Here is a 26086-nt window from a genome sequence, read left to right as displayed (position 1 = left end):
TAAGGTCACCCCTCAGCCTCCGATGCTCCAGGGAAAACAGCCCCAGCCTGTTCAGCCTCTCCCTGTAGCTCAAATCCTCCAACTCTGGCAATATCCTTGCAAATCTTTTCTGAACCCTTTCAAGTTTCACAATATTTAGCATACAGAAAAGCACAATTATGCTGCAAAAGAACTTAATTGTCTGCAAAAAAAAACTTTGGGGAAATCCTGAAGTTGTGACTCGAAAATGTGAATCTTTCAATCACTCTATTATCTCCTCTTCTCTTTAATATTAACACACACCTGAAACTCTGTCTGTCTGTCTGTCTGTCTCTCTCTTTCTCTCTCTCTCTCTCTCTCCACGGATGCTGCCAGAGCTGCTGAGTTACTCCTGCGTTTTCTGCTTTTATTTCAGACCTCCCACAGTATTTTTCTTTAGGTTTTTATGTTAGCCCGATAGTATCATGATCACTGACAACAGCTTTTAAGCTCCAAATATTGTTGAATTCATTTAATTTCTCAAACAGCAATTGTGAAGGTTTCACTCAAGTTTCATAGATAACAACCTATAACAGAATAGTGACGGTAATGTAGCCCAGACATGTGTGTCTGATTTAGTCTCATTCTGGGAAAGCATAGAACTGACTCTGGTGCAGGAGTTGATGGGGGTCAGTGAGGGTGGTCTATGGAACACAACTGCAAGGCTATTGATGGGACTGAGTGTTGAGTCTTTAGTTTGAAAACAGGAATTATGAAACCACTTTTTGCCTCTCTTTGGGATAGTCAGCGGGAGTAGCACACTTGATTACAATCAAAAGCTTGTTTTGAAGTGGGTTTTACCGGGATCTTGGCTGAGCTGGTCAGAAATCATTTGGAGGAATCATTTCAGCATTTTGTATACATCTCCAAATATAAGTTTGGTCTGAATTCTCCCTTTTCATTTGTGCCTAACAATACAGATGATTTGAATGCACCTTTGAGTGATCCTTTGTGAGCAAGGTTTGGAAATGTTGCAGGGTTCAAGTGTTAAATCATCTTCATAATTCCTTGCATCTAAAATCCGAGATTCATGTTGGAATTGAGTTATTTATGTTTCTAATTTAATGAACTTCTTTCTCAGACAGTCAATTTGTTGCCCTAAAGGTGCATGTTCGTGCTGGGATCAAATAAATGTTCACACAGTAACACCTAGTTCTTAATGACCATGGGGGAGGGAAGTTTGGTTTGGCTCTGGGCGTGGACTGAATGGTTGAAAGTCCTTTGAATCAGGAATTGGAGTATGCATTGCATGCTAATCTTCATCAATGCACCACATTTTCTGGCAAACCAGTTATAAATGTATTGATGTAATATATGCTGCTGTTTTTTCGAACGATGTAGGATTCTTGGACTGACTGCTAGAAAAGGACCCATGAACTGATTTATGTCAATTGCATGGATGCCAAGACAAACCTTGAAGCAATTAATGGACAGAGTATAAGGCCAATGCAGTGGATGTAACATACGTGGACATTCAGAAGATGCCACAAAGATGTCACACAATGGTCAGGTAATGTAAATCTGGGACCATAGTCGAGAAGGTTCTACAACAGAGTTTATGATAGAGGACTCTATCATAAAATGGAGGAAATGGAGTCTCACAAGAGTCAATGCTGGAACAACCATAATTTACCACATACATAAAAGTCACCGAAAAAAGACACATTTTATCAAAGCTTTCATTTTGCGCTCATCAGGAAACGCATAAGAATAAACATTACACTAAATAAGAGACAATGGTGATTGGTCGAGGCATTGCCATAGCGAATGCAGCAGTTAGTGATGATCGATAGTTAACTTCCATGCTTTGTCTGAATTTCTAACTAGCCACGTTGACTCAGATTGATCAGGACACTGTCCTGAAATGATCCAGTGGCTAGATGAGACCTATTTTGTTAAGGTGAAACATTTGCAGTGCTCTACTCTATGAATATGGATCTTCCCCTTCATTGGTGTTCTTGCAAATTGTCCTGATGTGTGCAAAATGGAAGGCTCTGACAAAATGGTCTTTTTTCAGCATTACATAGGATCTGTACTACTAAGTGACTACAGACAAATATAAATGATTTGAACTTAAACTTTGGAGGTCTTGACTTGCAAGTTATGAATGGTATTGAATCAAATGATATTGTTACTGAAGTGGCGAACTGCATCAAAATATACAAAGACACAAAAGAGCTTCAATGAAATTCAGTTCTAGGTAAGAAGAATAAAGGGCCAACTTCCTCCATCGAAGGTAAGAAATTTGATTCAGTTCCGGGGAGGTCTGATGCACACAGAAAAGGAACACATTGATATAGGCACTGAAAGGGAACAATGAGCACAGCGATAAAGGCACGAACAGGGAGGATGAAACACTGTGATATAGGAACTCACAGGGTCCATTAACCACATTGATATAGGCACTAACAGGGAGGATTAAACACATTGACATAGGCACTTACAGGGTAAACTAAACATTGTGATATAGCACTAACAGGGAGGATTAAACACAGTGATATAGGCATTAACAGGGAGCATTAAACACAGTGATATAGGCATTAACAGGGAGCATTAAACACAGTGATATAAGCAATAACAGGGAGCATCAAACACAGTGACAAAAGCACTAACAGGGAGCATTAAAGACGGTGATATAGGCAGTAACAGGGAGCATCAAACACAGTGATATAAGCAATAACAGGGAACATTAAACACAGTGACATAAGCACTAACAGGGAGCCTTGAGCACAATGATGTAGGCAGTAACGGGGAGCATTAAACACATTGATATAGGCGCTAACAGGGAGCATTAATCATCGTGATATAAGCACGAACAGGCAGGATTAAACTTGGTGATATAAGCAATAATAGGTAGCACTAAACACAGTGATATGGGCAATAACAGGGCGCATTAAACACAGTGATATAGGAAGTAACAGGGAGCATTAAACACAGTGATATAGGCACTAAGAGGGAACATTAAACACAGTGATATAGGCAGTAACAGGAAGCGTTAAACAGAGTGATATAGGCACTAACAGGGAGCATTAAACACAGTGATAAAGGAAGTAACAGGAAGCATTAAACACAGTGATATGGGCACTAAGAGGGAACATTAAACACAGTGATATAGGCAGTAACAGGAAGCATTAAACACAGTGATATAGGCACTAACAGGGAGCCTTGAGCACAGTGATGTAGGCAGTAACGGGGAGCATTAAACACATTGATATAGGCACTAACAGGGAGCATTAATCATCGTGATATAAGCACGAACAGGCAGGATTAAACTTGGTGATATAAGCAATAATAGGTAGCATTAAACACAGTGATATCGACACTAACAGGGAGTATTAAACACAGTGACATAGGAAGTAACAGGGAGCATTGAACACAGTGATATAGGCACTAAGAGGGAACATTAAACACTGATATAGGCAGTAACAGGAAGCATTAAACAGAGTGATATAGGCACTAACAGGGAGCATTAAATACAGTGATATAGGAAGTAACAGGGAGCATTAAACACAGTGATATGAGCACTAAGAGGGAACATTAAACACAGTGATATAGGCAGTAACAGGAAGCATTAAACAGTGATATAGGCACTAACAGGGAGCCTTGAGCACAGTGATGTAGGCAGTAACGGGGAGCATTAAACACATTGATATAGGCACTAACAGGGAGCATTAATCATCGTGATATAAGCACAAACAGGCAGGATTAAACTTGGTGATATAAGCAATAATAGGTAGCATTAAACACAGTGATATCGGCACTAACAGGGAGCATTAAACACAGTGATATAGGCACTAACAGTGAGCATTAAACGTAGTGATATAGGCACTAAGAGGGAACATTAAACACAGTGATATAGGCAGTAACAGGAAGCATTAAACAGAGTGATATAGGCACTAACAGGAAGCATTAAACATACTGATATGGGCACTAACAGGGAGCATTAAGCACAGTGATATAGGCACTAACAGGGAACATCAAATAGAGTGATATAGACACCAATAGGGAGGATTAAACACAATGATATGGGCAATAACAGAGAGTAATAAACTCAGTGATATTAGCACGAACAGAAAGCATTAAACACAGTGATGTAGTCATTAACAGAGAGCATTAAACTCAGTGATATTAGCACTAACAGGGAGCATTAAACACATTGATATAGTCACTAACAGGGAGCATTAAACACAGTGACATAAGTACTAACAGGGCACATTAAACACAGTGATATAGGCACTAACAGGGAGCATTAAACTCAGTGATATAGGCGCTAACAAGGAGCATTAAACACAGTGATATAAGCACTAACAGGAAGCATTAAACACAGCGATATAAGCAATAACAGGGAGCATTAAACACAGTGATATAGGCACTAACAGGGAGCATCAAACACAGTGACATAAGCACTAACAGGGAGCATTAAAGACGGTGATATAGGCAGTAACAGGGAGCATTAAACACAGTGATATAGGCACTAACAGTGAGCATTAAACACAGTGATATAGGCACTAAGAGGGAACATTAAACACAGTGATATAGGCAGTAACAGGAAGCATTAAACAGAGTGATATAGGCACTAACAGGAAGCATTAAACACACTGATATAGGTACTAACAGGAAGCATTAAACATACTGATATGGGCACTAACAGGGAGCATTAAACACAGTGATACAGGCACTAACAGGGAACATCAAATAGAGTGATATAGACACCAATAGGGAGGATTAAACACAATGATATGGGCAATAACAGAGAGTAATAAACTCAGTGATATTAGCATGAACAGAAAGCATTAAACACAGTGATGTAGTCATTAACAGAGAGCATTAAACTCGGTGATATTAGCACTAACAGGGAGCATTAAACACATTGATATAGGCACTAACAGGGAACATTAAACACAGTGATATAGGCACTAACAGGGAGCATTAAACACATTGATATAGGCACTAACAGGGAGCATTAAACACAGTGATATAGGCACTAACAGGGAGCATTAAACACATTGATATAGGCACTAACAGGGAACATTAAACACAGTGATATAGGCACTAACAGGGAGCATTGCACACACTGATATAGAAGGCGTGGACCTTCCGCGACTACCTGGTCAGGTCCACGCCTCCCTCCAACCCACCCTCTCATCCTGGCACCCTCCCTGCCACCGCAGGAACTGTAAAACCTGCACCCACACCTCCTCACTCACCTCCATCCAAGGCCCCAAAGGAGCCTTCCACGTCCATCAAAGGTTTACCTGCACATCCACCAATGTCATTTATTCTATCTGTTGCTCCCGATGTGGTCTCCTATACATTGGGGAGACTGGTAGCCTCCTCACTTTAGGGAACATCTCCGGGACACCCTCACCAATCAACCCCACCCCCTTGTGGCCCATCATTTCGACTCCCCCTCCCACTCTGCCAAGGACATGCAGGTCCTGGGCCTCCTCCACAGCCACTCCCTCACCACTCGATGCCTGAAGGAAGAATGCTTCATCTTCCGCCTCGGAACACTTCAACCCCATGGCATCAATGTGGATTCCACCAGTTTCTTCATTTCCCCTTCCCCCACCTTACCCCAGCTCCAACCTTAACCCTACACTGATATAGGCACTAACAGGGAACATTAAACACAGTGATATAGGCACTAACAGGGTACATTAAACACAGTGATATAGGCACTAACAGGGAACATTAAACACAGTGATATAGGCACTAACAGGGTACATTAAACACAGTGATATAGGCACTAACAGGGAACATTAAACACAGTGATATAGGCACTAACAGGGTACATTAAACACAGTGATATAGGCACTAACAGGGAACATTAAACACAGTGATATATGCACTAACAGGGAACATTAAACACAGTAATATAGGCACTAACTGGGAGCATTAACCACAGTGATATAGGCAGAAAGAGGTAGGATAAAACATAGTGATAAAGGCACTAACAGGGAGCACTAAATACAGTGATATAGGCACTAATTGGGAGCATTAAACACAGTGATATAGGCACTAACAAGGAGGATTAAACACAGTGATATAGGCACTAACAGGTAACATTAAATACAGTGATATAGGCATTAACAGGGGGCATTAAACACAGTGATATAGGCACTACAGAGAGCATTAAACTGTGTGTTATGTGGCTTATCTGAAGTATGAATACAAACAGAGATCTATTGGGTATCAGTCCTAGGGATCCTCTGTAACTGCAAACAATGTCACTGTTCACGGCAGCAATGTGAACATTGGTTATGAGCCTTGCCCACAATTTGGAAGCACTTAACAGATCATTGATAATTCCCGATAAAGGCAATATACTGCTGGAAACCTGAAACAATTAGATTAGATTACTTACAGTGTGGAAACAGGCCCTTCGGCGCAACAAGTCCACACCGACCCGCCGAAGCGCAACCCACCCTTACCCCTACATTTACTCCTTACCTAACACTACAGGCAATTTAGCATAGCCAATTCACCTGACCCGCACATCTTTGGACTGTGAGAGGAAACCGGAGCACCCGGAGGAAACCCACGCAGACACGGGGAGAATGTGCAAACTCCACACAGGTCAGTCGCCTGAGTCGGGAATTGAACCCGGGTCTCTGGCGCTGTGAGGCAGCAGTGCTAACCACTGTGCCACCGTGCCGCCCACAAATTCTGAAGAAACCCAATGGGTCTGGCAGCAAACTGTGCAGAGAGAAACAGAGTTCATGCTTTGAGTCTGATATCATTCTCCGTAAATACTGAGATATGATAAGCACTGTATGAGCATCAATGCACAAAGAAAAATGTAACTAACATTTTTAATGGAATCCTTACAGTGTAGAAACAGTTCCATACTGGCCCTCCGAAGAGTATCCCATCCAGACCCATTTCCCTACCCTACCACTATATATTTCCCCTGATTAATGCACGTAACTTACACATCCCTGAACACTATCGGGCAATTTAGCATAGAGAATTCACCCTAATCTGCACATTTTTGGATTGTGGGAGGAAACCCACGTGGACACAGGTAGAACGTGCAAACTCCACACAGACAGTCGCCTGAGGTTGGAATCGAACCCAGGTCCCTGGTGCTGTGAGGCAGCAGGGCTAACGACTGAGCCCGTGTGCCACCCCCCCTCGATAACTAGAATATGATCCAAATATGAATGCATTTTTCTAAATATAGATTTTTTAAAAAAACAAACCTCTTGTCGCCTTGCCCTCTGTGAACAGCAATGATATGCTGTTTGTTGAACGGTAGCTATTTACATCGAGGTGTTGAGTGGTAGGGTTGAACTTTGACAATTACGGCTGAACATTGCCAGACTGTAAGGGCCTCAGGCCGTCCATAACATGCGGTACATACCAGGGCTTTCATGCTATAATGTATCACATGCTATTACAGCACAGACAAACTTCTTTTCATTTTCTGTTTGATATGTATTTACATAATTGTCCAGCCTGTTTCCAATCTTTCCAGCTGAGGTGTAACTCCCCTATTTTACCAGGATCTCCTCTTCCTCAGTGCCTCGCAGATGCAACACTCGAGAGTTATACATTATGGAAACAGACCCTTTGGGCCAACCCATCCATGCTGACCATGATCCCAAACTAAACTAGTCCCATCTGCCTCCTCCTGGCCCATATCCCACCGAACATTTCCCATTCATGTACTTATCTTTTAAACATTGTAACTATGCCCACATCCACCACTTCCTCTGGAAGTTCATTCCACACACGACTCATTCTCAGTGTAAAAACGTTACCCCTCATATCTTTTTTAAATCTTTCTCCTCTCACCTTAAAAATATGGCCCCTGGTCTTCAAATCCCCCACCCTAGGGAAAAAAAACACCTGCTATCGACCGTATCTATCCCCTTCATGATTGTATAAACCTCAATAAAGTCACCCCTCACTCTCCTATGCTACTGAAAGAAGTCCCAGCCTACGTAGCTTCACCTTATAAGGTGAGGGGTTCCCTCCATTCCCATCAATATTTTCCAAACTGTCTCCAGCTTAACAATATCCTTTCTTTAACATGGTGACCAGAACATGGGCGGCACGGTGGCACAGTGGTTAGCACTGCTGCCTCACAGCGCCTGTAGACCCGGGTTCAATTCCCGACTCAGGCGACTGACTGTGTGGAGTTTGCACGTTCTCCCCGTGTCTGCGTGGGTTTCCTCCGGGTGCTCCGGTTTCCTCCCACAGTCCAAAGATGTGTGGGTCAGGTGAATTGGCCAAGCTAAATTGCCCGTAGTGTTAGGTAAGGGGTAAATGTAGGGGTAAGGGTGGGTTGCGCTTCGGCGGGTCGGTGTGGACTTGTTGGGCCGAAGGGCCTGTTTCCACACTGTAAGTCTAATCTAAAAAAAAAACTCGACACAGTACTCCAGAAGAGGCCAACATAGTTGAAAGTATAGGGAGCCAGAAATACTGCCATCAAGGCCATTTCCAGTGCAGTCCTGGAGTTGTTAAAGGTGGCGGGTGTTCTTAATTCATTCATGGCATGTAGATGTCACTGACTGGGCTGCCATTTGTTGCCAGTCCTCAGTGTACCTCAAGAAGGTCACGGTGAACTGGAATTTGTCTGTTTAATTTCTCCATTGCTTTATAATATCCTAACCCTCCTTTTGTGGAGTACTTAGAGTTCGTTGATAACAGCTAAAGAGCTGTGTGAATGCGAGTCTATTTATCCAATGCTCATCAGATTCCCCATTCTAACAGAATTCCTACTGTGTGGAAACAGGCCACTTGGTCCATCAAATCCACATGAACTCTTTGATCTCTGTGACCCTGCATTTCCCATGGCCAATTCATTTAGCCTGCTCATCATGGACAATTTCCCATGGCCAATTCACCTAACCTGCACATCTTTGGACTATGGGAGGAAAGCGGAACACCTGGAGGAAACCCACGCAGACACAGGGAGAACGTGCAAACTCCACCTAGACAGTGACCCAAGGGTGGAATCGAACCCAGACCCTAACCACTGAGCCAGAGTGCTACCCTTACTGAAAACTAAATTCAGCATGTGGAAATGGAGGAATAGCCAGCTCTCACTGACGTGCGACTTATAGAGAGACTAAAATAAAATGTGTGAAAAGTATATCTGAAGATTATTCACCAAGTGTTGCCATTTTGCAATCCTAATCTGTAATAAACTTCAATAAGTTCCAAATTTTGGTGCACAATTGGAAAATCACACTTTCAGTACAGATAAATGTAGAGTATGTTTGGAGTAAATAGCTATTATTTAAAGAAACCGTATCTGTAATTTTGAAGGTTTGAATTCTTATTTATACATGAAACTTTGACTATTATCCAGCTGTAACCACTTATCTGTCCCTTATTTGCTAAGGATTTGAAAGTAACAAACTCCCAAGTGCCTCTCAGTGTTGTTTTGATATTGTTTGTCTCATGTTCTGTGCTTCCTTTTGAAGCTGTAACTCAGATTGGGATCTTACTTATTAAGAGAGATGTGTAACTCAACTCTAGGCATGACTCTATACACTACATGTCCAAAACCACAGCATGTAAACACACCAACATCTTGCAGCATGCCACCGGGGATACACTAATGAAAACATGTAAATGTTTCATCATGGGGAAGAGGAGAGAAAGTACAGCACGATCTGCAGCCCAAACTGTTAGCACAAATCCTGTATTGAGGAAGGCAAATGGAAGTTGGCCTTTATTCAAAGGAATGGGCCAGTCAGCCCATCAGGCCTGCTCCACCATTTAGTGTCACTTAAGCTGCTCAAAGACTTCAATGCCTCTATACACATTGGTAATCAACAAGGTACCAATCTCTATTTTAAATATATCCAAAGACCAAAGTCCTCTGTGCTAGAGAATTCCAAGATTCCTGCCTCAGGCGACTCTCTGTGTGGAGTTTGCACATTGTCCCCGTGTCTGCGTGGGTTTCGTCCGGGTGCTCCGGTTTCCTCCCGCAATCCAAAAATGTGCAGGTTAGGTGAATTGGCCAGGCTAAATTGCCCATAGTGTTAGGTGAAGGGGTAAATGTAGGGGAATGGGTCTGGGTGGTATATGCTTCGGTGGGTCAGTGTGGACTTGTTGGGCTGAAGGGCCTGTTTCCACACTGTAAGTAATCTAATCTAAACATCTTCTGTTTTCTCCTAGATGGAATCCCTCTTATTTTTAAATGGTGCACCCTGCTCTGGGTTCACCAACTGGGGAAACATTTTACCAGGACCCAGCCTTGTCGCAGGTTTCAGTGGAATCACCTTTCATTCATCAAAACTCTTGAGACGCCTGGTTTGCCCAACCTCTCATCACAGGACAGTCCTGATCAAGTCTGCTCAATCTTCGTTCTGCGTTACTATAGCAGTAGTATTATTCCCCAGATAAGAGACCAACATAGTAGTTGATCTAACCAATCTGCAGACTAACCAAACTTCACTATAATTGAAACAATACTTCATATTCCTAATTTGTAGATGCCAGTGTTGGACTGGGGTGTACAAAGTTAAAAATCACACAACACCAGGTTATATTCCAACAGGTTTAATTGGAATTAAACCTATTGGACTATAACCTGGTGTTGTGTGATTTTTAACTCACTCTTCCCATACTCTTACGATAAAGCTAACATTGCAATAGCTTTCCTAATAGCTTCTGGGTTTATCGTTCCCTCTTTTCTCCTTTGCTCCTTTCTTAAAAAGTAGGAGGACATTTACATGTTTCCGACCTGCAGGTATCAATGGAATTAGGAAGGAGAATACCAATGCATTGACTATCTCTGTAGCAACCTCCTTCTGGGATGTAGACTATTAGGGATCAGGAACCTACCGGCAACTGGCCCTACTAATTTCTCCAGTACAATTTTCTTACCAATACTAATTTCTTTCAACTCCTCATTCTCTCTAGTTACTTGGATCTCTAATTCTGGGAGTTTTTTTGAAACTTCCTCAATGAAAACCAATCACAAAATAATAATTTAGATTTTCTGCCATTGTTCTATTCCCTTTTACAAATTCTTATGAATCTGTTTTTAGTGGGCCCACATAATGTCAGCCAAACATTTTCTTTTTATGTACTTCTAGAAGCGTTCACAGTCCATTTTCATGTTTTGTTTTCTGCATTTGAATTTTATTCAGCATTTCCTTATCAATTTCTTGGTCCTCCATTACAGCATTCTAAAAATGTTCCCATCCACAGATTTAGTACTATTTAGGGCAACTTCAAGAGTCTTTTTGGCAAATGGGACTGGATTGGGTTGGGATGGACAGGTTGGGCCAAAGGGTCTGCTTCTGTGCTGTACATCTCTATGACTCTCCAACTTTATCTTATAAAACTATTAACCTACAAGCCCTTGATTTGATGGTGATGGTTCAGTGGGGGATATGCCAGGCCATAAGCTTACAGATTGTGCTGGTGTACAATTCTGCTGCTATTGATGGACCATAGAACCTCATGAATGTCCAGTCTTGAGTCGCTAGATGTGTTTGAAGTCTGTCCCATTTAGCACGGTAATAGTGCCATACAACATGGTTCTCAATGTGAAGGCTGGATTTTGTCTGCACAAGGACAGTGTGGTGCTCACGTTTACCAATACTGTCATTGACAGATGCATCGGCAGCTGGCAGATTGGTAAAGATGAGATCAAGTATATTTTTCCCTCTTGTTTATTCCCTCACCTCCTGCTGCAGACCCAGTCTAGCAGCAATGTCCTTTAGGACCTGACCAGCTCGATCGGTAATGCTGCTGCCAAACTACTCTTGGTGGTGGACATTGAAATCTCCCACCTAGATACATTCTACAGCCTTGCCACCCTCAGTGCTCCCTCCACATGTTGTTCAACATGGAAGATTAATGATTCATTAGCTGAGGGAGAACGGTACATGGTAACCAGCAGGAGGTTTCCTTGTCCCTGAAACCGTGAGATTTCAAGGGGTCCAAAGTTAATGTTGAACACTCCCAGGGTAATTCCTTCTTACTGTATCCCACACTGCGCCACCTCTGGGCTGGGTCTGTTCTGCCGGTGGGTCAGGGCATATCCAGGGATGGTGATGGTGGTGTCTGGGACATTGTCCATCGGATACAATTCCATGAGTATGTCTACTTCAGAATGTTGTTTGACCAGTCTGTCAGACAGCTCTCCCAGGTTTTGACACCAGCCCCCTGAGATGTTAGTGAGGAGGACTTTGCAGGATTGACAGGGTTGAAAACGTTAGCTCTATCCAATCAGATTCCACATGTTGTTCTTCTGATCTGAGATCCTCCCTTACTAATGTACTGATCCCATCTCATATGATCAACAGCATGTTGTGGATGAACTGTTCAACCTCCTTGTGGGAGCATGAGGCAGCACCGATACAGTCATCGATGTAGCGGAGGAAAAGGTGGGGGGTGGTGCCAGTGTAGTTGCGGAAGATGGACTGTTCCACATATCCTACAAAGAGGCAGGCATAGCTGGGGCCCATGCGGGTGCCCATGGCAACTACGAAGAGGCAGGCATAACTGGGGCCCCGCGGGTGTCCATGGCAACTACGAAGTTGCCATGGGCACCCGCATGGGCCCCAGCTATGCCTGCCTCTTTGTAGGATATGTGGAACAGTCTATCTTCCGCAACTACACTGGCACCACCCCCCACCTTTTCCTCCGCTACATCGATGACTGTATCGGCGCTGGCTCGTGCTCCCACGAGGAGGTTGAACAGTTCATTCACTTTACCAACACCTTCCACCCCGACCTCAAATTCACTTGGATCATCTCAGACTCCTTCCTCCCCTTCCTAGACCTTTCCATTTCTATCTCGGGTGACCGAATCAATACGGACATTTACTATAAACCGACTGACTCCCACAGCTATCTAGACTACACCTCCTCCCACCCTGCCCCCTGTAAAAATGCTATCCCATATTCCCAACTCCTTCGTCTCCGCCGCATCTGCTCCCAGGAGGACCAGTTCCAATACCGTACAGCCCAGATGGCCGCCTTTTTCAAGGACCGCAGTTTCCCCCCAGACGTGATCGACGATGCCCTCCACCGCATCTCCTCTATTTCCCGCTCCTCCGCCCTTGAGCCGCGCCCCTCCAACCGCCACCAGGACAGAACCCCACTGGTTCTCACCTACCACCCCATCAACCTCCATATACAGCGTATCATCCGCCGTCATTTCCGCCACCTCCAAACGGATCCCACCACCAGGGATATATTTCCCTCCCCTCCCCTATCAGTGTTCCGAAAAGACCACTCCCTCCGTGACTCCCTCGTCAGGTCCACACCCCCCACCAACCCAACCTCCACTCCCAGCACCTTCCCCTGCAACCGCAAGAAATGCAAAACTTGCGCCCACACCTCCTCCATTACTTCTCTCCAAGACCCCAAGGGATCCTTCCATATCCACCACAAATTCACCTGCACCTCCACACACATCATCTATTGCATCCGCTGCACCCGATGTGGCCTCCTCTATATTGGGGAGACAGGCCGCCTACTTGCGGAACGTTTCAGAGAACACCTCTGGGACACCCGCACCAACCAATCCAACCACCCCGTGGCTCAACACTTCAACTCCCCTTCCCACTCCACCAAGGACATGCAGGTCCTTGGACTCCTCCATCGCCAGACCATAACAACACGACGGTTGGAGGAAGAGCACCTCATCTTCCGCCTGGGAACCCTCCAACTACAAGGGATGAACTCAGATTTCTCCAGTTTCCTCATTTCCCCTCCCCCCACCTTGTCTCAGTCAAATCCCTTGAACTCAGCACCGCCTTCCTAACCTGCAATCTTCTTCCTGACCTCTCCCCCCCCCCCACCCCACTCCGGCCTATCACCCTCACCTTGACCTCCTTCCACCTATCGCATCTCCAACGGCCCTCCCCCAAGTCCCTCCTCCCTACCTTTTATCTAAGCCTGCTGGACACACTTTCCTCATTCCTGAAGAAGGGCTTATGCCCGAAACGTCGAATCTCCTGTTCCTTGGATGCTGCCTGACCTGCTGCGCTTTTCCAGCAAAACATTTTTAAGCATAGACCATAGCAAGGTCAACCCTTACGACAAACAGATTCGAAAGTGCATTTGAGGCCAAGATTACACAAGGCATGATCTTACTAAAGGGCTAAATGGCTTTATGCTGTTCCTATGTTATACATCTTTATATTCCTATGCTCTATGGAGTACAGGTCATTCTGAGATAATACCACAGTTATGTTCCTGTGCAACCTCACGCTATAGAAAATCACACTTGAGAAGATCACTCATAGAAAATCACTATACCTGTTCAGTAGAAAGTTTGCGTTGTCCAAACAACATTCACAATTCATCAATTGTGTTATAGCCAATTCATGCTGATAAAATGCGTGTTATAGCAGAATGATCTATAGTAATCCATCTCTCTGTATTTGAATTTATCCCTGTAGAAGGTGTAGACCAGCATGCCAGTCTCCTTCACCTAACTTAGAGGGGGAGCTTGTAGTGCTGTGGTAGTGCCCTATCCCTGAGCCAAGAGGCCTAGGTTCAAGTCCCACCTAATCCAAAGGGTCTGCAATAGTGTCTCTGAAAGAGTTGATTAGAAAATATCTCCTTTGCCTGAATTAAAGCAGTTAGATCTTTAACAGTCACTGTCTTCTTCAAAATATAAAGGATTTGTCAGGCCAAAAGATCCAAAATCTACGTTATTCTAAATTTGTAATTTTTTGATTAACTAAATCATGGTTCAGAGAAGGAGTTTATTTTTCCCTTGACTGGTCATTTCTAATCTTTCAGATGGGATGAATTAATAGATACACAATACTTCGGGAACAGGACAATATTAACGATAGCAGAGAGACAAACCAAGTAAATCATCAGAAGGAACAGTCATTAGCTTTAATGGGTATCACTTATCATCTAACATGTGCATTCATGTCATTGGCACTGATGAAAGTTCTGGAACACTTATCTGTCAGAAAATTACCTTCAGCAAAGCTGGAACAATAGTGACTTCTGTCCCTTTGACAAGACAAAAAAAAACTATGATGCCCTTTGATGGCAGTGTTCAACTGCGAGGGGAGCAGGGGGACAGTGGTGATGCAAACAGAGATTTCTAGATGTCAACAACGGCGTCCATTTACTTAGTTTTCAGAATAATCCAGCCGCTTTTTGTCCTAGTCTTTGGCATGTCCTCTAATCCTTTGATATTATCCAAACTTGGCATTCGAAGGGTTTGGATGTGTGTTTTCTCTTGTGCTAATGAAGAGCAAAGACACTGGAAATGAGACTTACTTGCGGATGTGGGTGCAATGGGCGTAGATTCTCAGTTTGTCCCGTATCACTCGCCCAGGCCTGGGTTTCCTCTGCAGCCCTGCCACTTGAACAGTGAGGACTTTGGTTCCCACCAGTCGCTTGTAAAGCAGCGAAAGCCAATAGTCCTGCAATAGAGGCGAGAAAAATGATATTTGCAGATAATTAAAAGTAGAGTCAAATGACAATTGGCAAAGGGGATGAAGGCACATTACTATCTGATAGCAACGCAAGTATCAACACAGAGTGTATGTATTTGCAAACATTGCAGCCTTACTCCTTCGTGATTTTGATTATATTCTTATTTCAGAATTTGCCCTATCCTCACTCTTTTCCTTCTGAGACAGGTGTTTGCGGGCATCTCCAGGTTTTCTGGAAAGTTGCACGACCAAATGCCAAGGGGCAGCAATCCACACTTTTGCCATTTTTTTCCCAGTTCTGGTGGCATCTCTGGTGAAAGCAGCAGCCAGATCAGTGGCACCATGTCTGGCACTACTGTCCAGCCGGGAGGGCCGAGGTGTCAGTGGGCAGGAGTGGTAAGTGGGCACTATGGTCGGGGGCACAGACAGGCATTACTGCGCCCACAAGCGAGATTCCAGGATGGCATCTTGCCTCCTTGATGCCAAGGTCGAGGATACATCTGAGTGGGCACCGGATACTGTGAAGAGGAAGGGTGGGCAGTCAGAGGTTGTGGTCCATACTGGTGTTAATGACTTTGCAGAAAGAGAGACAAGGACCTGCAAAGGTAGTTCAGGGAATTAGGGAGGAAGTTGAAAAGCAGGAGCTCGAGGGTTGTAATCTTGGAAATTACTTCCTGTGCCACATACCAGTGAGGCTAGAAATAGGAAGATATTACAGTCAAACAGCTGGTGTAGGAGGGAGGGCTTTAGGTTTTGAGGATCACTGTGATGTGTTCTGGGGCAGGTGGAACCTGTGCACAAAGACAAGTGGAGGGGCACCAACGTCCTGGCAGGGAGGTTTGTTAATGCCACTTGGGAGGGTTTAAATGAATATAGCGGGTGGGGGGTGGGCAGGAGGCAGAACAGTAGGTCAACAGGTAAAATGACGAGGAGGAGTCAGAGACTAGGCCAGTAAAGCTGAGAAGGACAGACAGGGAGACATCTCTAAGCACAGCAGGATCGGTGGGCTGAGGGGTGTTTGTTTTAATGTGAAGACTATCACAGGTTAGGTAGATGAACTTACAGCTTGGATTAATACATATGATTATGATGTTGTAACTATTGCAGAGACTACAGAGGTTGACAAGGGGACAAGAGCAGCAGCTTAATATTCTGGGATTTAGATGTTTTAGGCAAGATAGAAAGGGATGTAAAAGAGCTCAGGGAGTTGCGTTAGTGATAAGGGAGACTATCCCAATTGTACTGAGGATGGCGATCTTGGAGGGCCCATCCATCAAGACTGCATGTGTTGAGCTCCAGAATAGAAAGGATGCAATGGGACTGTACTACAAGCATCCCAATAGCCCGCGGATAACAGAGGTATAGGATTGGAATGGTTGCGGAAAAATGTAAAAACAGTAGGGTACTTATGGTGGGTGATTTCAACTTCTCCTGCGGGGACTCACTTAGTGCCTGGGATTTGGATGGGGGAAATGTGTTAGGTGTGTCCATATTGTTTATTGAAACAAAATGCAAATAGTCCAATTCCGGAAGGAACAATTCGGGAAACATAACAACACGACGGTTGGAGGAAGAACGCCTCATCTTCCGCCTGGGAACCCTCCAACCACAAGGGATGAACTCAGATTTCTCCAGTTTCCTCATTTCCCCTCCCCCCACCTTGTCTCAGTCAGTTCCCACAACTCAGCACCGCCCTCCTAACCTGCAATCTTCTTCCTAACCTCTCCGCCCCCACCCCACTCCGGCCTATCACCCTCACCTTGACCTCCTTCCACCTATCACATCTCCATCGCCCCTCCCCCAAGTCCCTCCTCCCTACCTTTTATCTTAGCCTGCCTGGCACCCTCTCCTCATTCCTGATGAAGGGCTTATGCCCGAAACGTCGAATTTCCTATTCCTTGGATGCTGCCTAACCTGCTGTGCTTTAACCAGCAACACATTTTCAACTGTGATCTCCAGCATCTGCAGACCTCACTTTTTACCCCAATTCGGGAAGGAGCCAATGCTATACCTAATATGGGGGAATGAGCCTGGCCAGGTGATCGAAGTTTTACTGGGGGAGAAGTTTGGGAAGAATGACCATAATTCTGTGAACTTAAAGTTATTTATGAATAAGGATAAGAGTAGTCCGAGGGTAAAAGTATTAAATTGGGGAAAGCTAACTCCCAGAAACATGGATTGGGGGCAGGGCAATGTTTGAGGGTAAATCCCCATCTGGCACATAGAGGAGACTTACAAAGACCAGTTGATTAGAGTTCAGGACCAGCATGTTCCTGTGAAAAGGAAGGATAAGGATGGCAAGATTTTTTGAGAGCTTGGTCAAAAAGAAAAGCAGGAAAGAATTTAAACAAGGAATTAGGAGGGCTGACAGAGGCCATGAAATATATTTGGCAAACAAACTTAAGGAAAATCCCAAGGTGTTTTATATTTATTTAAGGAGTAGGATGGTAGCTCGGGAAACAGTCGAACCATTTACAGACAAAGGAGAGACTTTAGATACGGAGCCAGAGAAAGTGGGTAAGGTCCTGGACAAATTCTTTGCGTTGATACTAACAAAAGAAAAGGACATGGTGGATGGTGAGTCTCAGTCGGGTTATGATGATATTCTGGGACACATCAATATGTAAAAGGTGGTGTTGGGCATTTTGAAAAGTGTTAAGGTCGACAAGTCCCCAGGATCTGATGGAATTTACCCCAGAATGCTGAGGGAGCAGGTGAGGAAATAGCTAGGGCCTTGTATGAAATCTTTGTATCCTCTTTTGTCACAGGAGAGGTCCCAGAGAATTGGAGAATGGCCAATGTTGTTTCTTAGAAGAAGAGCAATAAGGATAATTAAGGAAATTACAAGCCAGTAAGCCTTGTGTCAGTGGTAGGTAAATTATTAGAGAAGATTCTTAGGGACAGAATTTACTCACATTCAGAAAAATATGGACTTGGCACCAATGACACAAGGTGGACAACATAAAGATTGGGGGAAGCTGTGATAGTGAGGAGGATTCCCAGAGGATATAAATAAACTGGAGACTTAAGCAGAGAAATGGCAGATGGAGTTTAATCCAGCCAAATGAGACATGATGCTTTTTGGGTGATTGACAGTTCCACAGTTCCCTGAAAGTGGCAACACAAATGGATACATTGGTCAAGAACGCAAATGGCATGTTTGCCTTCATGAGTCAGAGCACAGGGTATAAATGTGGCAAGTCATGTTGCAGCTGTATAGAACTTTTGTTAGGCCACATTTGGAATATTGTGGTTGCCACACAGCCAGGAGGACATGAAGGCTTTGGAGAGGGTACAAAAATGGTTTACAAGGATGTTGCCCAGTTTGGAGGATATTAATTCTGGGGAGAAATTGAACAAACTTGTTTTGTTTTCACTTGAACGTCAAAGGATGAGGGGTGACCTGTTAGAAGTTTACAAAATGATGAGAGACGTGGATAGAATGGATAGTTAGAGTCTTTTTCCCAGGGTAGAACATAGAACATAGAAAAGTACAGCACAGAACAAAGCTCTTGGCCCACGATGTTGTGCTGAGATCTAATCCTAATGTAAAATATAATAACTTAACCTACACCCCCCTCAACTCACTGCTATCCATGTGCATGCCCAGCAGTCGCTTAAATGTCCCCAACGACTCTGCTTCCACCACCACAGCTGGCAACACATTCCATGCATTCACAACTCTCTGCGTAAAGAACCTTCCTCTGATGTCTCCTTAATACCTTCCTCCTAATTTCTTCAAACTAAGACCCCTCGTACCAGTCAATCCTGCCTTGGGGAAATGTCTCTGACTATTGACTCTATCTATTCCTCTCATTATCTTGTATACCTCGATCAGGTCTCCTCTCTTCCTCCTTCTCTCCAGACAGAAAAGTCCGAGCCTATTCAACCTCTCTTCATAAGGCAAGCCCTCCAGTCCAGGCAGCATCCTGGTAAACTTTCTTTGCACCCTCTCCAAAGCCTCTGCATCTTTTCTATAGTAGGGCGACCAGAACTGGACACAATATTCCAAGTGTGGTCTCACCAGGGACTTGTAGAGCTGCAGCAAAACCTCGCAGCTCTTAAACTCGATCCCCCTGTTAATGAAAGCCAAAACACCATATGCTTTCTTAACAACCCTATCCACTTGGGTGTCAACTTTGAGGGTAGAAATTGCAATTACTAGGAGAAATAGGTTTAAGGTAAAAGGGGGTAAGTTTAAAGGAGATGTGAGAGGCAGGTATTTTTACACAGAGGCTGGTAAGTGCCTGGAACATGCTGCCAGAGGGAGTGGTGGAGGTGGATGCAGTAGTAACTGTTAAGAGGCATCTTGAAAGATATATGTATAGGTAGGAATTGAGGGATACAGACTGTGTAGAAGCAAAAGGATTTTAGTTTAAAAAGGCATCATGGTCCAGTGTAGGCTTGGTGGGCCGACGGGCCTATTCCTATGCTGTAATGCTCTGTGTTATCCCATCCCCAAGCCAGCTCGCCTGGCCTCAACTCACACTGATTTGTTCCTTTTGAGCTCAGATGGAGAATGAGGTAATGTGGGTCAGACAAACAAGCCTTCTTCCTATCTCTCTGGGACAGCTGGTGACCAAGAATGCTAATGGGATAGAATGTCCAGACACATTGTACCACTGTGACCCATTGGATTCACTCGTGTCCAGCTGACCACCTGAGTTTGATGCATTCCCATGGAATTGGGCTCCATCAAAATACAAACCACGATAACAGGCAAAACACCAATAACCAATGGAAAATTTGGACCATAGTTCAGGAACCGAATCAGCACCACCTTCTTGAGGTGATGGGAGAGGAATGGTATCTCAGCCAACAAGGCTCACATCCCATGATGAATAATGAAAGGAAAATAATATGCCATGTGACAAAACTGTGAACGTTTGCTGTAAATGATTCTAAACCACATTGTGACAGGAGCATTTGACTTCAGGGTGGGAAAGGATGGTCTGATGGTTGACTGTGCACACTGAGAGATGATCCTCTTTCTAGTGTTTACTCCTGCAGTGCCAACCTCGACAGACAATAGTTACAACCCAATCGCTCCCCTGTGCCCATCTTTAGACCAACTGAGTTAATGGTTTATGGGATTGGAGAATCTCCTTCAACCGTCATTAATAAAACAAATGAGGTAAAGTGTCAGAGCCCTATTTTTATTGAAGTACTTGCATCTTTACCATTAACAAACTAGCAGCAGCTCCTCTGTCAAGTTCAAAGCTTCTCCTCTTTTCCCATGCACTGTTTTCCACGCAGTTATAGGGTACTTCCTACCCAGCCTATTCTGCAGGAGCTGATGTTTAGTCACATAAAGGCCATTCAGTACCAAACCTGTTGGCTGGTTGGTTTTTATATAGTGGCCGGTGTTCCTTGAGAATAGACTGGGGAGTGGAGAGAAACTGGAGTGGAGGGGGCAGGAGATATGAAGAGACTTGGAAAGAAGGAACATTTTCAAAGTGGTCTCAATGAGTTTGGAGTTCAAATGGTGAGTATCTCTACTTTATGACATGAGATCAGTCAATTTCAGTTGCTTGAGTGCCTGTGCATTTTCAGTATTCATGGGAACATGGGAACAGGCCCTTCGGCCCATCAGTTGATGTTGAATCCAGATTTCATCAGTGTGAGCACAGAGTGATCTCAGCACAACACAGGTAACTAATGGAGAGCACCTTGATAGAAACTCCTGCCTGACTTCTTCCCTACAGCCAATCCCATTGATGAGACCGCTCTGTGTATTTGCCCCAATAAATACTGTTTCACATGACATGGTTAGGACTATGCTCACCAGTAGAATGTATACTAACTGGGTGTACATTATCATTGAGTAAATCTGGATGATGGGTTGGGTAAAGCTCTCTGAGCTGAAGAATACTGATGTCCGAAGGACTGCTCAGTATCAGAAAAATTCATTGTAAGTGATAAATTAACCACTTGCTCAAGTCTGCAGGGTTTCTCAAGATAGAAATGAATCATTAAGAACTCGGTGGTTAGGAGAATCTCACATGCAACGTTTATGTAATGGATTTGACCCAGGTTTATACCACCAGCAGAGTTAACATATTTTATGGACTTGAGGAGATATAAGTTAAAAATCTGTAACCAAATGGAACTGACTGATTTGACTTAATGCCACTGTTTAACTTTTCCCTGTCATTAATTATTATTCCTTAGCTACTTTGCAGGAGGTGATGGAAGTATTCTTCCACTATCTAAAGAATGGGGAACATATCTGTGTTCAGTAAAGAATCTATTGTAGTCAAAAGACTTTTTTTTCTCTGGTCAACGCTACAGTACTAGGCATTATGTTCAGTTAGGTTTTAGTGTGGCAGATCAAACAAAAATCTGAGTTCATGTAAGAATGTAGCAAACATTCGAAAGAAGGAAGGATGCTGGCACTTTGGAAAAGGATCTGAGATGGAGTACTGGGGCAAAGGGAATATTATGGCACTTTTCACTCATGAGAGGCGATGGGTTAATTTAAAGCTATTGTTATTTAACCCAAATCTGATATCATACTTAATTCAAATAACACAGGGTATCACCATCCCAGTTGTTATGGACCAGAGCAGACACATTGTTCAGAAGATAGCCTAGACCCTAACATTTTCTTATTTTAAAAGTAGATGTGAAGTGCTGTGTTCCAGATGCAAAGCAACTGGTCAAATTACTCGACATTAAACAAAACACAATTTATTTAAACAATTGTTAAAATACAAACTAAAGAAAGAGGAATTTAAAATAACTTAACATTTGGAAAACATAACTGAATAATAGATACAGCACCCATTACTAATTAACTGTTCCAATATAGCAACATCCTACAAACACACCCCTTGGCAAAAAGGCAAATTCAGACGCAAATTCTCATGTGGAATTCTCCAATCCAGGAGTAAAAAAAAATCAGAGAAAGTTGCAGCTAGGAGACATTTACTGAAGCTTCCAACTCTTTTGAGACTCCAAAGGCTTCTGCTTAAAACTAAACATAAAAGCTAAGAAGTCTGGTAAGCCTGGTCTGAGAGCTGGCCACACCCACGCTGCTTCTATTGATCCAACTGTAAAAACGTCCCCAAGGTCTCACAAATTGTTTGCTCTCTCAGAGGCAGCTCGCTACGTTTCCTTACAACCTCTCTTCAAAACAAACCAGAGAAGCTCAAAATAACCTTCTCAAGTGACAGCATCCTTACACAGTATAATGTGCCCCTTCCAAGGAGACATGTCAGCATGGAAAAGATAAAAACTATCAATTCAATTAGTCAGTCACCAAGTATTTGTCATTCTAACTCTAACAATCCACAAGTATGTCGTGCATACGTACATCCTTATCTCACTGCTGAAGATACAAGCAGTTTTTAATGATTATGTTTAATCAACCCTCCGTGTTCAACTGGATAGGTGTAAAAATCAGTCACAAATAAACACTTAAATAAAAGCAAAGTCCTGTGAATGTTGGAAATCCAAAACAAAAACAGAGAATGCTGGAGAAACTCAGTAGGTTTGGCAGCATTTGTGGAGAGAGAAACAAAATGTGGTGGAGGGAGTGGATTTTGTGCCAACCAAGTGGGCTGCTTTGCCATGGATTGTGTCAAACCTTTTGAATGTTGTTGGAGCTGCACCCATCCAGGCAATTGGGGGTACCACATCAGACATGTATCTCGTAGATGGTGGACAGGCCTTGGGGAGACAAGAGATGAGTTACTTGCTGTAGGATTCCTAGCCTTTGACTTGCTGTTGTGGGCACTGTATTTACATGACTAGTCCAGTTCAGTTTCTAGTCAATGTAAACCCCCAGGATGTTGACAGTGGGGGATTCAGTGATGATGATACCATTGAATGAGAAGAGACAATGGTCAGATTCTCTCTTGCTGGAAACAAAAACAGAAACTGTTGGAAAAACTCAGAAGATCTGGCAGCATCTGTGGAGAAATCAAAGTTAATGTTTCAGTTCCAGTGACCCTTCTTCAAATGGAATGGTGCTGACTATTATGCAATCATTGGCAAAAGTCCCTAGTTTTGACCTTATGATGGAGGGAAGGTCATTGATAAAGGAGCTGAAGGTGGTTAGACCTAGGACACTACCCTGAGGAACTCATGCAGAAATGTCCTGGAGCTGAGATGACTGAGCTTCAACTACCATGACTACCTTCCTATGCATCAGGTATGACTTCAACCACCAGAGAGATTGCCCTTGATACCCATTGATTCCAGTTTTGCTGGGGGTCCTTAATGCTACACTGGGCTGAGTGCAGCTTTGATTCAAGATTAGAGTGGTGTTGGAAAAGCACAGCAGGTCAGGCAGCATCTGAGGAGCAGGAAAATCGATGTTTCAGGCAAAAGCCCTTCATCAGGAATGAGCCCCACCTGAATGCAGCTTTGATACCAAGGGCTGTCACTGTCCCCTCCCCTCTGGAATTCAGCTCTTTTGTCCATGTTTGAACCAAGGCTGGAATGAGGTCAGGAGCTGAGTGGCCCTGGAGGAACCCAAACTGGGCATCACTGAGCAAGTGTCAATAACACCTTCCATCACATTCCCAATGGCAGACTGACAGGGTGGTAATTGGTTGAACAGATTATCTTGCTTTTTATGTACAGAACATACCTCGTCAATTTCCACATTGTCGGATGGATACCTATTTTGTAACTATACTGGAGCAGCCTGGCTGGGGGAGCAGCAAGTTCTGGAGTACACATTTCCAGCTGAAATGTTGTCATGGTCCATAGTATTTGCAGCATCCAGTGCCGCAAGCCATTTCTTGATATGAGGAGTGAATTGAATTAGCTGAAGACTGGCCTGTGTGATGCTGGGGACCTCTGGAGGAGACTAAAATGGATCATCCAGTTAGCACTTCTGACTGAAGATTTGTTGCCAATACTTTCACCTTCTCTTTTGCACTGATGTGCTGAGCAAGCCCAATATTGAGGAAGGATCTGCTTGGGGAGCCTCATCTTCCAGTGAGTTGTTTAACTGTCCACCATCATTCACGACTGGGGGTGTGGCAGGACTGCAGAGCTTAGATCTGTTCTGTTGGTTGTGGAATCACTTAGCTCCGTCTACCACTTGCTGCTTATGCAGTTTGTTAAGTCTTGTAGCTTTACCAGCCTCAATACAGTGACATTTTTAGGCATGTGTAGTGTTGCATCCGGCTTGCCCTGCTATACTCTTCAGTGAACATAACACATTTTGGATTAGTGGTGCTGGAAGAGCACAGCAGTTCAGGCAGCATCCGAGGAGCTGCCTGAACTGCTGTGCTCTTCCAGCACCACTAATCCAAAATCTGGTTTCCAGCACCTGTAGTCATTGTTTTTACCTAGTGAACATAGCACAGTCATTTCTCTGAATGTTGTAAGTAAATTAAAATTAGATTTTTATAACAATGCTACATGGCAATTTCTCCTGATGCTAGATACAAATGAATGGATTTTATTGAATTCAATTTCACCCCTTGCCATTAAACATGCAATTAGAGAGTTTTTAAGTAGCAATTTCTGTGTTTTGGAGCAGCACAAATGATTACAGCCATTCTAATAACCGTACTAATGTGATATAAGTACCTCCTCAGGACCACAGCATCAATTATCAAAGAATTTCCTGTATCATTATAATTATTTTAAATATTAGTCTTAAACTTGGCATGGAATATTGATCATTATTTCACTGAATGACAGACTATTGCAAGACAGAGGGGATGAGCCAATTCATCACATCTGCACTGGCTCTCCATTTGAGTATTTCACTTCAGACCACTCTTCAGCTTTTCCCCTATAACGTTGCCACACTGCTCCTTTTTGAAGAACAATCTAAAGGCCTCCTGAATACATCAAGTGAATGTTCCTTCGCCTCACTATCAGGTCGCCCATTCCCGACTCACTGCATCTCGTTTTAGTTTCTTCTGCCAACTCTTGTGCCCTCTGTTCTTGATCCTTTGATGAATGGAAATGGTTTTGACCTCTCTGAACTGTCCAGACCCCTTACAATTTAAGTGCCTTTATCAGTTCTCCTGTCAACCTTCTGTCTTCCAAGAAGGACTGCTCCAATCTATTTTTTGGAACTTCTAGGCTGCTGGGAAATGCTATCTCAGTCTCCTCCACAGGATCACTGATATTAGTCTTCAGCTGATTCAATTCACTCCACGTGATATCAAGAAATGGCTGGAGGCACTTTTGCCAAGGTTTCAACATGGTTTCTTTTTAAGTGGCATGTTTCAAATTAAAGTGGGGAATTAAATCCCTTTTTTGTGACCAGATATCATAGACATGTAGACAGATGAGCTTATACGCTCATGAGGCAGAAATATCTTTGCACAAGGATTGGGGGCAATCATGGAGTCACTATCCTATTTCAGGCTTTCTATCAACACTCACTTCTTCCCTTGTTTGAAGTGACACAAATTCACTTGAATGAAGGAGGGCTCACCACTGAATGGGGAAGATGTGCAAGGGAGAGACTTGTCACTTGGGTGAAAAGGAAATAACTAAAAGAAAGGGGAACCTCGTACTCATAATTACACTGTTGTTCTTTACTGTACGATTCAGGACAGCTAATCACAGGTAACCCTTAATCACAGAGAATGCAGAAAATAAAGTTCTGCTGCAATAATGGAGAGAATGAGACAGCGTGAAGTTTCCGTCAGGGAGCATTCGTCAGAATTATATAAGCCATAGTTGGTCTCACTGCTGGAGTAATC

At 43.6% G+C, this 26086-nt stretch overlaps 1 protein-coding gene across 1 annotated transcript in view; it reads right to left on the bottom strand.

The window, feature by feature from the left end:
• The window catches only part of hpse2 (heparanase 2), a 305633-nt gene that overhangs the window by 32747 nt on the left and 246800 nt on the right, over positions 1-26086 (bottom strand). Inside the window, exon 10 of the mRNA XM_060842506.1 lies at positions 15247-15392. Within this exon, the coding sequence (XP_060698489.1) occupies positions 15247-15392 (146 nt within the window). The remainder of the gene's footprint in view (positions 1-15246; positions 15393-26086) is intronic.

The sequence above is a fragment of the Hemiscyllium ocellatum genome, chromosome 22 (genome assembly GCF_020745735.1).
Source record: "Hemiscyllium ocellatum isolate sHemOce1 chromosome 22, sHemOce1.pat.X.cur, whole genome shotgun sequence".
In the NCBI taxonomy this organism is placed as follows: Eukaryota; Metazoa; Chordata; class Chondrichthyes; order Orectolobiformes; family Hemiscylliidae; genus Hemiscyllium; species Hemiscyllium ocellatum.
This window is presented reverse-complemented; position numbering and strand designations above follow the sequence as displayed.